Here is a 16,703-nt window from a genome sequence, read left to right on the forward strand (position 1 = left end):
TTCTGATTAAACAATATATGCCAAATTCAAGAAACAGTCAAGTGGAAAATATGAAATTTAGCTGCAGTTTTGTTAATCATGCCATGACTTAATTTGTTGCCAATTCTTAAATCGTGACAATAACTACAATATTACATTGCACTGATCATTTCATTTATCTGCATAAATAGTTTCTGTACTGTTATCTTCCATAATACTATCACAACGGGGGTCACTTAAATTTTCCTCGATTTTTACTACATTTAACCGTATTTCACGAAAGAATACAAACAGCTTAAAGCCAATTATGCAAATATCTAATTTCATTTAATTTGATTATGGTTCATAATTAGAAAATTTTAGAGAAATGTATACCGCAATATGGGACAGAAGGAATATTGCAAAATAGAATTTTAATATAGTTACTAATGAGGGCATCAAATGGGAAAAATGACCGAAGCATGACAAAATACATATTCTGATGACGTATGGTTTGCATGGTAAATTATTTATAAGCAAAAAGTGGATAAAAAATCAAAAATTAGTTCTTCGTATTCTTTGTATATTGTTTACATTATAATAATCAAACTGGACTAGTACAGGTCCATACTGTATGAAGCTAAACTTACAGATAGAATAAAATATATAAAAATATAAAATGTACTTAAACAAATTGAGTTCTAAAATACAGATCAGAACAATGAATTTAGAAATTAAGTAATGTACTATAAAACTCACCAATTAGTCTATGAGGAATAGCAGGTCTTGCAGGTGGTCCTGGCTCTGGTATATCTCTCTGAGATCTGCTACTCGGTTTGTCTTTAGCTGCAGATGGTTGAGGAGCTACTTCTTGTGTCAAAGTTCTACCCTCTTGAATTTGCTGGAAATTTCTGCGCAATGTATCACCACCGGGGGCTTGAACAATAGATGATGGTTCACCAGCCAGTGCTGGTTCGTCTTCTTCATTTTCACTACCACTATATCGATAATCGTCTCTTTCTATAATACAAAAAAGATAATACAATTATAATTTCTTTAAAGGCTTCTTATAATACAAGCCAAAGCATGCAATAGAAATCAATTCGATACATGCCATCTATGTATAAATCAGTTCTAGTGAAAATTTATTTAGATGGACATTTTATAGTTTGAAAGTAATGGCACTATCTAAATTATATTCATTTTAATCGCACTAAAAATAGCTCGACCTTCTTAAGTAAAAATTTGATCTTATTTTATGATAATTTTTTGCAACAACGATATCCAATGTTATATTAACAAATATGATTTGTAAAATATTCAATAAATATATGTAGTACCATCGACAATTACGCAAATAGAGCTGATATTAGGTATGTACTTTTTCTACTTTTATTGTTATTATTTGTGGTAATAAATGCATAGTTAACTTAGACACAATGTAAAAAGAATAAAACAAAAACTACTGAGGTCCTTTTGAAATGATACTCTGGTTCTTGCAACATTGCTGATTTAACATAAGTATAGTAGTGGTGGAATTACATGGCCATAAGATAACTAATTTCTATTGTATTTTTTGTGAGCATAGTTTGTCAATTAGAATTATAACGTGAAAATTGAAAATGTCAAAGTGTAGTATATAGAACATCATAAAGAAGCAGCAACATATAAACAATGGCTAAAATCGTAAACGTTCTTGACAAAGGAAGATTACAAGGTGAATTTAAATGAATGTATATCATTACATAAATCCCTTTTCCCTGAAGAAAATAAAAAAATAAGATTAACATGGGTAAGCATTTCACAAAATTGAAAGGGGGTTATATTTATTATATTAACTTTTGTAAAAGCACTTTTGTGCATCAAAGGATTGATAAATGGCCGTTGATGGACGTTTTCTTGTCAATGAGAAAAAGAATAATCGTGTCCAAATTGATAGTAAAGTAAAGAGAGAAGATTATCGTTAACTATTGGAGCAAAACGTTATCCCATTTGGATAAAAGCAACCAGCAAAATATTTGTTTTTCAACAAGGTAACCTTAAATATATGAGGTACGTTCGAATAATATTTCACGCGGGTGAAAAATGATTCCTTATGAAAAAATATAAAAAATTATACAAAAAAAAATGTTTCGTCCAATGTTTCATTTCCGAAAAAATCGAATTTAAAAATTTGCTATATAGATATGCAATTATGACTAAGATACAATTTTCTGTGTGACGCACAACGTCTATTTTTTTATAAACAATATCTACATCTGTTCCTTCATTTACGCGAAGTATTCGTTCCATGTGGATTCGTTTTACGTGAATGAAAATTGCGTAAATAGACTGTTAGTACAAAAGAAACTACACGGCATTGTAGTTAGAAAACTGTTAGAAAACAAACATGCTGAGCTTTTTTTATCAGTGATACTGTTATTGTTACTTCTATAAATTTTAGGAAAATATATTTCTTGGCTGCATAAATTCAAATCGTGCAAATTAATATTGCGTATAAAAAATACGTGTAAATAGTACTATGATTTACCGCATAAATCGACTCGCGTAACCAAATATCTTGTCAATGCAGGAATGCGTAAACGTGTTTACACGATATTTAAGGGTTACTAAATTCAAAAAACAACAGGAAAATACTTTCAACAATATTTAAATAAACTCATCATTACCGTAAAAAATTCCACTCTAATCAGCATGTTCCTAATTGGAGTGGAACAAACAAATATAAAACGTTCCTTGAAATGCACATTTGTGACTGATCATTAAATATTGTTGATAAAATATCTTTTCATTTTTCTTGCACTTAATAACTAACATTGCTAAATATCATATACAATATCAATTTATTGTTTATCAACTGAATAGGCGTTATACGTCACACGGAAATTTGTGTCACAACTGTATGCGTACATAGTGATTTTTCAAACTCGATTTTCTCTCAAAATTAATTTTTCTTTGAAAATTCTCAATTCTTTTTTTTATTTTTGATAATAAATCGCCTCCCACTTGTTTGATACGTTCTCCTAACACACCTTGTATAATACATCCAAATGTTCTGGTTACAGCACTATGATTTGAAATACAAGCCATGTCTTTTAAACATGACTTACTTATAACACAAACTTTAGAATTTATGTTTTGTGTTTTTTTTACAACAATATCGGAAAAATTGAGTTTTTGTCACGTTATTGTAAAGACCGTTATCCGAAAGATCACGTACGTACTGTGTTATTGAAAGGTTGCCTATATGTATAAACATTTAACTCTAGAACAGTAACATGAAGTCACTTGTAACCACCGTTCAATTGAAATTTACGCGCATAATAAAATCTGGATAAACTTCTGATTTACTTTATCTTCTGGAGAAGTAAAAAGTTGATAATACAATTTATATATATATATATATTAATGTACAACTATTAAGACAAATGAACACATTTTAAAATCTTATATGCATATAAACGTATTAAAATTTTTTGCGAAAATCAATTCATTAATTGGTGTCATACACAACACCATGTTACTGCTTTTGAGCAAAGCAATCACGTTAATATTTTACAGTTAAAATCACTAGTCATTGGAAGGGTTAGTCACTTGTCCGACTCTACGTATCTCGCTAATTTCCATACCTTTTTCCTGTTTACGTTTTTTGCAACGGTCGATATGGTCTTTGAGTTGTATCCTGACTTGTCTTTCAGTCGGTTGGTCCCGAATAAAAGGATGTTTAAGAAGCTGTTCCGTATATGGCCGCTGATGATAATCTTTTACTAACACCGTTTCGATAAAACCATGAAATTTTTTCGACCACTTCTTCGATTTCAGTCTTGGTGGAGGGTTACGTGGTATTAGAAACAATGCCTATTGGATGTATTAAAAGAAAGTTAAATGTTATCATTTCCCTTGGTGCTATGTAATACAACAAAGAAGGAATGTTCGCATACTTACTCGCATTGGATGGAGGTCACAGAGCGGAGGTTGTGATTCAGCCATTTCTAAAGCTGTAATTCCGAGTGACCAAAGATCACTTCGATTGTCGTATGTAGCATCTGGATTCTCATCGCAGGCTATTACTTCAGGTGCCATCCAATATGGTGTTCCGATGAACGTGTTTCTTCTACCTATTGTTCTGTCTAGCTGTGCACTGACGCCGAAATCAACTACAATACAAGGAACAAGCGAATAATTAACGATATAATTAACCGAATCGCTCCTTAATTAAAAATCTTCTCGTAAAAGAGTTATACTTCTAAATGAGATATTAGTATTGACCGATTAATTAATTCACGATGGAAAGAATAACGCACCTAGCTTGACTTCAGCATTGTCAGTCAACAGAACATTTTGCCCTTTGATGTCCCTGTGAATAACTTTATTGCTGTGAAGATAACTAAGTCCTCTTAAAATCTCCCGAGATATATAGGCAATCCATTCTTCTTTCAAACTCTGGCCCTTTGTAGATTTCACAAGATCTGTGACGGAGCCAGCTCCGCAATATTCCATAACCAACCATAACTGATCATCTTTGCCAGGTGACGACTTCTTTACGAAGGCACCGTAATATGTTGCTATGTTTCGATGATTTGAATACTGAAATTCCAACAACAACCAATTTTAGTTTACCTTTCGAAACATACAATTTTTTTCTTTAACAATCATCTCAACTGCTTGTACTTACCCGTTTTAATACATTTATTTCTAATTTGATTTCTTCTTCCTCGTCCTGAAATAAACAACATTGTTATAAACAAAATGATTTATAATTTAGTACAAGATTTCTATATCAGTTACTAGTATTATATTTCAAATACTTTTAATTTGAAATGTTTTTACAATTGATAACCTTGAATTGGTAAGAAGCAGATTATAATACGGTATGATCCAACCATCATAATGAAATAAAATTTTGAGAGGAGATGACTGAGAGAAGGAGAACAACAAATTCTATATAAATATAGAATATAAATATAGAATTTTAATATCGGGTAATTAATAATTTCTGATGTTAGTAAAAAAACTTTTGATATGTAGTGGAGAAAAAAAATGAGACAGACGTTTTACTGTATATTTGCTACGCAAGTGATGTGCACAAATGCTGTTGAGAAAAGTTTTTCGAATATCGCGCCGCGAAACACTGTAAGCGATGTTTATTCAATTTTTTGGGTCTCTTCTCCCAATGGCGACTTTTAAATTACTTTTACTGGCGACTCCCGGCATTGGCTTATATAGCAAAGGGCCATACTATTCACGATAGCTTTGACTACATATAAAAAAATCTAAACGAAGGGAAAGTCGAACGCTGGTCGTCAACGTTTCGTTAATCGGTGGCTTCTTACTGGAAAGTGTTCCCGAGTCTCGAGATGCAATAAACAGAACGAGAGCCACATTGACAAGGGTGGTCCTTCTCAGGGCACTAGTTCTGTAGCCTTCGCGGTGACAACGTCGAAGTAAAAAGGTTCTATTTGACAGCTTTCCAGCACTACTTAAGCCTAAATTTTCCTGTCTAAATTTTCACCCGCCTAGCAATACCCAACAACAGAACGTTCTCAATCCTGAGAAGTTCCAAAAAGTTCGATTACAGATAAAACACATTAAATTTCGCTTATACAGACATAACTAAACGATGGTCCTTGTTGCACCTAGTAAGTAGTTGTAAATAGTGTAAGTGGTAGAACTATAGTAGTTGTAAGTACATGATATCGGTTACTGTAACTTCAGTTGCTCAAGGCTTAAGGAATGTTTATACTTTAGTTTCGATTGATTACAGGTCCCAAGGAATTTTGACGATTTTATATAATAATGGCAACTCAGTTTCTCATGTCGAGTATGGGAAAGAGAGTAAGACTAACTTTTTACGGCACGGGCAGAGGCGCATGCTAGGGATGTGCCGTTATTTACACATATTAAGGGTATCTATAAGTAATGTCGTACGACTTGACGTTTGTCGTTGCATCCATGCTACAAACTTCGTGTGAATCATATTGATAATCTATTAGTGCTACAATAACCTCAAACGCTGCCCATATAAGTTACTCAATTTTTTTCTGGAGGATTCATCATCATTTAACGAGAACGAGTTCCGATAAAGTGATGAAAGAGGATATTCGACATTGTACGCTTTATAAATTTCGTAAAGGAAACTATGCTACCGTTGCAACAATCGATATTAATAATGTTTATCCTGAAGTCCTAAGTATCCGGAAATGTCAACAATGACTCAATATTTTTGAACGGGGACTTTCGTCTATAAAACAATGCTAGATCAAAGAGTTGATCTCTTCTTAACATCTTGCGCTGGAAATTAATTCAAAGATTTGAGACAAAGTCTTGCACGAAGAATTTTGTTTTTACCTACTTTAGATAGATATGTACATTAATATTGTTTATTAATAATTTTATATAAAGTGGTATATTTCAAAGTAATCTACCGTATGTAATGCAACAAGGCTATCGATGCGTGTAAAACGTCACTGGTAATTTTGGAACAAAAACATCTGGGCATGCATGGCAACGAATTAATGGCTGCGGTTGAAAAAGATGCAAGTTTAAAAATTGGAGAGATTGCAAAAATGATTGATGTATTGTGGTCTACAGTTCAAAAACACCTTCACAAAATTGGAAGGATATGGTGATACGGAGAATGGGCCCCGCATGTTCTTAGAGCAGACAATCATGCAACGAAAGTTGCTGTATGCAATCCGTTACTCTTTAGGTCCAAAGCAAAGCTCTTTTTGGGTCATTGAGTTACAAGGGACGACAAATGGATTCCGTATCATAGTTTAAAGCGGAAATTATAATGATTACCTCCAAGTGGTACACCGATGGCAACTCCAAAACCGAATATTTATGCGAATAAAGTGTGGTTGTGTGTATAGTCGAATTTATAGGAAGTTATTCGTTTTTAACCTTTAAAGCCCAGAAATACTGTTACTGCCAGCCTTTATTGAGAACAATTAATACGTTTAAGCAGTTTAATTGCAAACAAGGATCCTATTTTGGTTAACAGCAAGGTCGTCTTAGCCACACCCGATTTTTATTTATTCAGATCTTTACAGCATTTTTTAGGCAGTAAAAAGTTGTCCAATTACGAAAATGTCAGAAACGGAATACAAAAGTACTTTAATAAAAAATCAAGGGATTTTTATGAAAGGAGCATGCAAAAGCTCGTTTCCAAATGGTAAAATGTCATAGGCAATTGCAGCGACTGTCTCATTGATTGAGTGTTTCGTGTATGATTAAAAAATTTAAGTAAACTTTAGGCTGTTTTCAATCCAACCCAAACCTGAAATTTCAGACAGCTGCACACTTCTACTGCATGCCATACCTTTACTTTATGACTGTCAATAATCATTCCAGTCTAAATCAGTGAAATATTTCAGACAAAATATCTCTTAGTCGACTAAATTTACAATGACCAATTTTACGCGAGGCACTCTATAGAGAGTAAGACGGATATCCCTGTTTTCTTATCAGCTCATAGATTACGACTACCACAGAGAAAAAAAACATTCGATTAATATAATCTATATCGGCAGAATTCAAAGTACGATTTCGAAAGATTTTTTATTGACATTTCAAAAACAAATACTTATTCCAAACTAACGTTTTGTATTTAGAGTCTTTCCCTTTACCTCCCTGCCCCTCAAAATTTCATTTCATTTGAATCATTAGGTTATACTGTACTACCATCCAAGAAACGAAGAAATTGCAAACAATCTAATGGACTAATGTAACTTATTGTTAGACTTTTCTTTTAAAATAAAAAATAATATAATTATCCAAAAGATTCAATATATTCTAACCGTTTTAGCGCCATGCAGCGCGATCGCGCTGTGCGCGTACTGTGGTGAACTGTGTCGCGATGTTTGGTCACGTTTGGTGGCGAGTTATGTCAGAGTTTACTCTCGTAATTACTATTTCTTTTTTTTCAAATAATTGTAAAGTACCTGTATAAATAAGCTGTTTTTATTGAATTTACTTTTATTTACATATATCTCTGCATAGTACAAATATGTTACCACCATTTTTGAAAATATAAAAAAACATAATATAATATTTTATTTATAATAGATATAAAACAAGATTACTAATGTTCATTGTGATGTTTAAAAGTAAGTCTTTTATTTAGTTCACCCATTGCCCTTGCTTCTTTATATCTTTTTATGCTTTTAAGGTGATAAATAAAAAAAAAATGAACAATGATATATTAAATGAAAACACAAAAGTGTAAACACACAAAGACATTGAAATTATAGTCATGGTTTTACAGGATCATGACATTCGTTATTTTTAAAACAGACATGTTTATGAAGACATAATGGATGAAGCCCTTTTTTGCACTGCACACAAATTAAATTCGACCTGGTAGTTTCATTAAGCCAAATATTATGTCATCATCACTTATCATATGTTGTTTTTTGACTTGCATCCATTCATGCTCTATTTCAGATATAATACCTGATGTAAATTCCAATCGAGTCATTGACTTCTTTTTGGTAACTTATAAAATAGATATGCATTTAATATCATATGGGCAATGATGTGAAACGTAACTTTTTTCCAATATTTTACCGTGCGGCATTCATCCAGATAGACGTGTAACATTTTGTCCGATTCGTCAACTCCCCCCATATAACGATTATAACAGTCAACGATGCATGGTTTTACTCCACTTCTTTCGTTTCCATTTCATTTTTTAATTACAATGGTATTGTCATCTAAAGCATGCGTCGAAATTAACAATACAGGTTTTTTTACAGACTTATTTTCGCGGTATCCACACAAAAGTATTTCTCCATCTCGAGCATATTTCGTTTCATTAGTTTTAGGTGTTATTATATCGCCAGGTACGCCTTTTCTATTACGTCTAATTGTTCCCGTTAAGTACATCCCGTTAAGTATTTTTACAGTGTAAATATGTGGCCAAATCTATACTACTAAAATAATTATCGACAAATACATAATGCCCTTTATTTAAATACTGACTTTGCTGTAATAAACTTATAACGACATTGTATCCAAGTCCATGTTGTCGTGACTTAGGATTATCAGTTTTTCCTTTAGCACCCTTATAACAGGAAAAACTTAAACAATATTGGGATACTGCGTCGCAAAGCATCCAAAATTTTATACCCCATCGGTAGTGTTTTTTATTCGGCATATATTGCATGATGCTCGAATGGCATAAAGTTCCTACCAAGGATTCATCGATAGATAATTCCTTATGCGATTTGTAGTACAATTTGAATACTCTATTCGCGTGTTCAACTATTGGCATAAAGTTTACACATGGGTCGTACTTTTCATAGCCTGGTGGGAAACATCCTTTATTATCGACTAAGTGAAAACATTGATAAATAAGCTGGAATCTATTTCGCGAAAACATTTTTGAAAACCAGGGTATGCTCCTTGAATTTTCGGCCCAATAAGAAAATATTGTTGGTCGCCTCGTCATCCCAATTTCCAATCAAACTGCTATAAACGCCTTTATTTCGGGCAAGTCATTTCATCTTAGCTATATATTCTTGTTCGAAACGAAATATACAGGCTGAATCATGAATCGTGATCAGTAAAGATGACTCTCTTATTAGCAGTCCGATCGAAAATGTTATCAGTTTTTGCATGGTTTCAAGAGAGCTTTAACGGGACTATAAAAAATTATTTGTCAACTCTTTTTTTTTTTGTCTTTTCAAGGTCACCTTGAATTTTTTGCAAACAAACATATAATTTTTTACGGTTATCTGTTAGAGGATGTCAAGACGAATTCGATAAATATCGAAGCACAACCTTTTTTTCATTTGGGTCGAGAAAAAATTAAAAAACTTTGTATTACAAGGAGTATCATATGCTACGCCATTGTACGCGTTCCAATGTCGTTGACAAATCGAAATTTGTTCTGACCTTTTGCCTGTTGTTTGTAAACATTTCATTCTGTACATTGGAACACATCTAAATGGTATGTGAACAAGTATGTCGTTAGTAGTCTTTGCTGTATTCGTGAGCGTACTAATGTGCGTTCTAATGATGAGTTACAGTATCGACGAAAAGTTGGAGATGATTTTGATCTACGGGCAGTGCGGGTGTAATTCAGTGTTAGCGCAACAGTTATATGCTCAACGATTTCCCGAACGATTTTGAACTCATATTGAAAACACTTCAGGAGACTGGTAGTTTACTTCCACGAAAGAAAAGTTATCCAAAATCTAAAATGAATAATGCAAGTGAATGTATTGTTTTATCTGCAGTAGCAAGTAATCCACAGATTAGTTCCCGTCAAATAGTGCACGAGTGTATCATATTTCAGTCAAGTGTCTTGCGTATTCTCCATCGTCACCGTTTCTATCCTTATCATGTATCAGTACATCGAGCACATCATGGAAATGATTTTCATGATCGTGTAATGCTTTGTCAGTGGACATTACAACAACTTTAGACTGAAGCTTCATTTTTCGATAAAGTACTCTTTGCGAGCGAATCGACGTTTATAAATCATGGTCTAGTAAACTGCAGAAATTTGTATTACTGGTCGGTAAAAAATCCTCATTGGTTACGACAAGTGGGACGTCAACGACCATGGAGTGTTAATGTATGGTGTGATATAATCGGGAACTGGATAATTGGTCCTTATTTTATCAATGGTACCCTAAATGGTCAAAGATAAGCTGCATTTCTTAAAAATGAGCTTCAATTTCTTTTTCATGAAGTGCCGATAATGCATCGTACTCAGATGTGGTATCAACATGATAGTTGCCCCGTACATTACACTATGGTAGTCCGTCAAGTACTTGACAGAAAATTTCCTGGGCGTTGGATCGGCCGTGCTGGTATAGTTAATTGGCCAGCTCGTTCACCCGATCTTACCCCATCAGATTACTTTTTATGGGGTACATTAAAAGAAAAAGTTTATGCAGATGCTCCAACAACACCGGAAGATATGCGACGAACAATTGCGGATGCATGCTCAGCCATCAATGTAGAGACCATAAAAAATGCTAAACAATCTTTCATTCACCGTCTATGCGAGTGCATTGCAGCTCGTGAACACCATTTTGAACATCGCTACAATTAAGGTTGGTAAATTTCGATTTGTCAACAACATTGGAACGCGTACAACGGCGTAGATACTCCTTGCAATACAAAAGTTTTTAATTTTTTCTCGGCCCAGATGAAAAAAAAGTTATGTTCCGATATTTACCGAATTCATCTTGACATCCTCTAACAGATAGTCGTAAAAAATTATATGTTTATTTGCAAAAAATTCAAGGTGACCTTGAAAAGGCATAAAAAAAAGAGTTAATAATTTTTTATAATCACGTTAAAGCTCTCTTGAAACCATGCAAAAGCTGATAAAAACATTTTCGATCGAACTGCTAATAACAGAGTAATTTCTACTGATCGCGATTCGTGATTCACCCTGTATACATACCATTTGAAAACGGTGAGTACTCAGTGATAGAATTCTTTATTATCTAATATTAGCAATTATTGTAATAAACTATATTTCAGAATACGTTTTCTATGTTCTGGCATTGCTCAACTAATAACCGTTAAAACCTAGCATAATTTTAGTTTGGTTTTTAGTAATCAGAAAGTGTTATTGCAATGTAGGATATACTCTTACAATCGGTATTATCTGCTCTTGTAGATAATTCTGCCGTGATTTATATGATTTGTATATATGAAGAGTACAAAATAACCAATAATAATTTTATTCCTTAATAATTGCATATTATTCGTAATTTTATAGATATTGTTCATACATGTTACATATACTATCCATATTGTCATATTACAATTACGACCATGTATTCTATCTTCGACGTAAGAACAATAATTATAGAAAGAACTGATCCACACAGTTTGCAATATTTATGCAACTTCTTTATCGATCAATACACGATCTGTATAAGCTGTAGCAATTTATAAATATTGTTTATTGAACCTTCTATCGCAAAGGATTGAAAGAGGTCAAATCCAAAGAAGCGTGCACACCACTATATAAAGTTGTTATCATCGATTTACTTTATATCAATTACTAGAGTAGTACTTGAGTGACGCATTAAATTTACGTGATTTTTCCCAAGCACCAGTCTCAAAGATGTATAATATGAGATATAGAATAAAACACATTCTTCTATTTTAAAATTATGTAACTAAAGGGACACAAACTGTTTGGTTTTTAATAGCGAACTATTAAAATGGCCAGAGTGAAGAATGCACTTCAGAAAGACGATAAAAGGAAAATAATAGACTATAAGGCAAAGGAAAATCATTAAGACAAGGAAACGATTGGAAAATTGTATGTACTGATTTCTATAAACTAAATCTCAATACGTTAACCGCCACTGTGGCCACCTATCACCTGGACGGCACTTCCAAATTACTTGGAAACTAAGTAAAATGTAAGTACTAGATAATAATGTAATACAAGTTACTTGTGATACCAAAGAATTAATAACTGTTTCTATTTACTTTTGCTACAATGGAATCAGAGATATATAAAACCTTCGTGATTCTCGTGGCAGTCAATGGACAATATCGCGACTAAAGTGTCCCCTACATTACATAGGATTTTAAATAAAACTTTTGGCAACCAATCATTCAGAAGTAGTTAAGACGAATATTTTGGTTTTGAATGCTATTTTTAAGCAATTTTTAAGATTTTTTGAAAGAAAAGCTATTAAAACTGTCCACGAGTTTTTACACGTATATCCATCCATATGTACTCACGTACGTAAATTATTTTCTTTTTAATTAAAAATAATCAGAATTAAATGAATTACATTATGTTTTATAAAGTGCCTTTCAAAAAAGTATATTGACTGTTGCCATGATTCCCGGTTTTCTTCTAATTTGAAACAAAATAACTAAAAAGCATCTTGTTTTATATAAGATATGCTTTACGGTCTGAACTAGGAAAACAAATATCTTGCCAATTAAAACAATGGCGGCACTACAAACCTTGAATATCCATTTTCTCATAATTTTTTCGTCTTTAACATGCTGAATAAATAAGAAACCATTAACGGGTTTGAAAAACTGAGTAGGCTACAGAAAAACATGTGCAGAGGAACATTAATAAGTCAACTAAAACTTAAGATATCGAGGCAGCAGTTTCAGAAAATGTGATTTCTAAAAAAACGTGTTTACGGATCCCTTTACTTAAATTTGTCTCTTTCTTCTATTTACTCGGAAAGTTAATGATAACAGGCTTATTTAATAACAGATTCCGTCTCCTTGTGCTGTGACATTTATGTACTATTTGATGTATTCAGAAATTCTAAGTTCCCTTCGAGAAACTAAAGATAGCGCATACATTAAATCACAAAAGTATTCGTACCCTCCTCACCTTCAACTGTAAATGATTATTTTTATGTTTAACAAATCGTAACAAAAATTTTATTGATGGGGCAAGATAATGAATTTAAAAAGCTTTCAATTGATATAAATTTTATTTCAAGACTAACCTTCCGAAATAATATAAAAATCATTCAAAGTAAATGTATTCTAAGCATACACAAACCAAAATATTTATCAATATACCTTTGTTTTGATTCCTACAATGAGGGAAACGATAGATTGTTCATGAGTAGGCAACATTACGTTGACGAGACAATATTTTCTCGATAATTATAAAAATGAGTCGAAAGGATAGTGAAACTTCAATAGCAGAAAGAAAATTAACTTGGAAATGACATGAGGAAGGGCCTCAAAACTACGCCTCCTAGTTTCAGAGATATTGTAAAAAATATATTTTCAAACCGGCGTGTGCTGGTTGGAAAGGTTCCCTTGTTAGAAGGGCTAGTGTTTCTGGAGAAGAGACGGAGCCCACGTCTGTATTTCATAATTGCATCGATTATTATTCGATTTCTGTTTACGCCAATTATTATTAGCCGTCTATATAATATAGGAAGCAAAGGCTGCAACATTCCATATGTTACAAAAAAAAATAAATACTCAATAATGAGTATCGATAAGTTAATCCGTGCTGGCATTTGCATTGGCCATTTCAAGTTTTGAAATGCAGAGCAATATAGAACACTGCGAAAGCAAAATATTCAAAGTTATTTAACAGATACGTCCAAAATTTCATTTCAATTCATTATGTATAAATAAGGTATATTAAAGTTTATTTATATTATCTCATTTTCATATTTAATTACGAAATAATAACCGGTGACATGGGATAGTTTCTGCGTAAAATTGCCGATCAAGAAAGTGTTAAATTACTCCATCAACCCGTGTCAATCTATCATCGAATTTCAAAAAGTCAGTTAATTTTTGAAACTAATCATGTGAAAATACAACAGTATAAATGGAACGATGAAAATCGGATGCCTATAGCTCATGGGTAGATATTTTCGTATCATAACATACACTCACATTGATGAGACCGTCTAGGCATATGTTATATATGTGTATATATAATGTACACGTAATTCAGCGAGCCTGAAAGGTTGTATCGATTTTCTAGCAGCTCCTCTATCTGTAGAGGAAAAGACGGTAATGTAGCCCCATCATGATTTTCTATGTAATCACAAAGGCATCTAGTGGTTCACAGTATGTAATATATCTACGTAGTATCTGATCACAGTATGTTTTATATATACTAGATAATGCTACAAATATACACTAGATAATGCATTCTATTAATTCGTTAATAAAGAGGATTATTAACAGAACTTGAAAACCGGCAGTTTTATGTCATCCCGAGAAAGAAGTATTTCTTGGAAATTATGTAAATCAAAGAGTCATGTATTAAAATGTATTCCATAAAACGTTTGCAAAATCTATTTTTCGTAAATTACTTTACTTGATTATTGTAGTATTTAGGATTTTTAGCATAGCTTAGGATGTTTTTAAGGAGCGTGAATGCAAGAATGAGCGTGAGCGAAGGGCAATAAAAGAGGAAAGCTTCTAACGTCGAGGGAAAGTGGCCTGCACAACGTCGCAGACCCAAGATTTCCAGTTCGGTTTTAAAGGGTTGTGTTTGAGAGTTTGTGGAGAGTGCGAGTGAGAAGAGTGATTGTGGGGAAGAGAATGAATTTTGAGTGCAAATGTCCGAAGGAGAGGCTTTGCCCGGAAAGAATCGAACGTTGGCCTTCGTGGCAGTAAGTTATGTGTGTTGCTATTATCTAATTACTTATATTTAGACATTGCTTATTTTATTATTAATAAACGTAGTTATTTATTAGTTTTTCTATATTCCTGTGTGTTATTCCTGATACACATGTTTTCGCTATATTATTGATATTTTAAACTGTATAGTTAAAGTTTTCTAAGCTACATGTTTCGGTATACTAGTCCCCCATAATATGGCTCCCGAAAAATCCATTTTTATATTAAAATTACTTTATTTTTTACTTGTGTTGTTATACGAATGTACAGGGTTTCGAAAGGTTATGTTACAACTATATCTTGATTCTACGCTTTGCATTTAACAGAAAAGGATGTAAGCAAGCACTCGCAAAATTTATCCTGACCGTGAAAAGAAGGGTTAAAATTTTGTATTGTTACATCATGTACTGATTGTTGAGGAAAATAATATGGGGGGAACCACAGGTCGAAAATGAATAATTTGTTTGCAAATTACTGTTGAAGTTCTCATGAAAGTAATGGACTGTGATATCCAGTGTCCTTTTCCGTTATATGAATATTAGTTAGTGGAGGTAGTGCACTGACTGCGTTTTTTTACTGTGCAAAATGTTAAAATGTGACGCAATTTAACACAGGATGAAGTTGCATGGTGTCAAATCTGGTGACTCATCATGTAACAGAACAGGTCGATTCACTTAAATAATAGAGACTGGTGTTAGTGTGGCTAATTCTTTCGAAGGTGGGAGTGCCTCGTGCATACTATCAAATAATTGTAAAAATTCTTCGAATCTGACAGAATTATTGATAATTATGAAATATTGGCTCAACTCCTCTTCCTGTGTTTCTACCCCCAACAAAGTAGTCCCAATAATACCAATCTCTATTACCTAAATGAAACTAATTTCGATATATTATTTGAAACAACTTCAATAAGCGAAGGAAAACATTTAATACATATTTTTGTTTATAACTCGAAATCTAAAGGAAATCGACCACTGTGTGCATAGGAAAAAGTTGTTTAGAATGGCATCCTTGACGATATATTTCAAGGTCATTAAAATCAATGAGAAAGACACGTCTAAACGTTTAACCTAATACATTTAGAGCGGAAACATACTAATAGCTTCCTATGCATCTTAAAAAACTATACCGACTGATCTAGTTAATTATTGAATTTCGTATAGAAAGAAGGAGTATTTTACATTTTCCGAATATAACAACAAATACAAATGCATACAATTATTTCCAAGTTATGCTTCATTTCAGATCATTTAATCTTGTCCATTTTAAACTAAGTTTTTTCTATCTCTAACTGTTTGGAAAATATAGTGTAACAGCATAATAAAATTCCTATTCAAACGATGCGAAACTATGCAGTCACAGCCTTTGGTGACCGTTCTACACCTTCAAAAGCTCATAAACTTTTCAAAGAACTCGAACCTCAAGCAGAGAGATGCTTGAAGACAAAGGAGACGATGAACAGACATTAGATCATAAATTTCAGGTTAACTCTCTCTCTCTCTCTCTGCACCCCATCACAGCATCGCTTTTCAGTCCAGTGACAGAACATTATTTTCCACGAATAAGAAAATTGTAACTGCACCACTAAATTACATAAATCTTGAGTAGCGAAAGTTCCGGCAGTGTACGGC

At 32.9% G+C, this 16,703-nt stretch overlaps 1 protein-coding gene across 18 annotated transcripts in view; it reads right to left on the reverse strand.

Moving 5' to 3' along the window:
- Nucleotides 1-16,703, reverse strand: part of msn (serine/threonine-protein kinase msn) — a 179,161-nt gene that overhangs the window by 95,796 nt on the left and 66,662 nt on the right. For all 18 annotated transcript variants that reach the window (XM_076372751.1, XM_076372753.1, XM_076372749.1 and 15 more), the window contains exons 4-8: nucleotides 4,634-4,678; nucleotides 4,263-4,545; nucleotides 3,904-4,115; nucleotides 3,588-3,816; nucleotides 718-978 (exon numbers count right to left, since the gene is read on the reverse strand). In XM_076372751.1, coding sequence (XP_076228866.1) covers nucleotides 718-978; nucleotides 3,588-3,816; nucleotides 3,904-4,115; nucleotides 4,263-4,545; nucleotides 4,634-4,678 — 1,030 coding nt within the window. The remainder of the gene's footprint in view (nucleotides 1-717; nucleotides 979-3,587; nucleotides 3,817-3,903; nucleotides 4,116-4,262; nucleotides 4,546-4,633; nucleotides 4,679-16,703) is intronic.

The sequence above is a fragment of the Nomia melanderi genome, chromosome 12, assembly GCF_051020985.1.
Source record: "Nomia melanderi isolate GNS246 chromosome 12, iyNomMela1, whole genome shotgun sequence".
NCBI classification, from domain to species: domain Eukaryota; kingdom Metazoa; phylum Arthropoda; class Insecta; order Hymenoptera; family Halictidae; genus Nomia; species Nomia melanderi.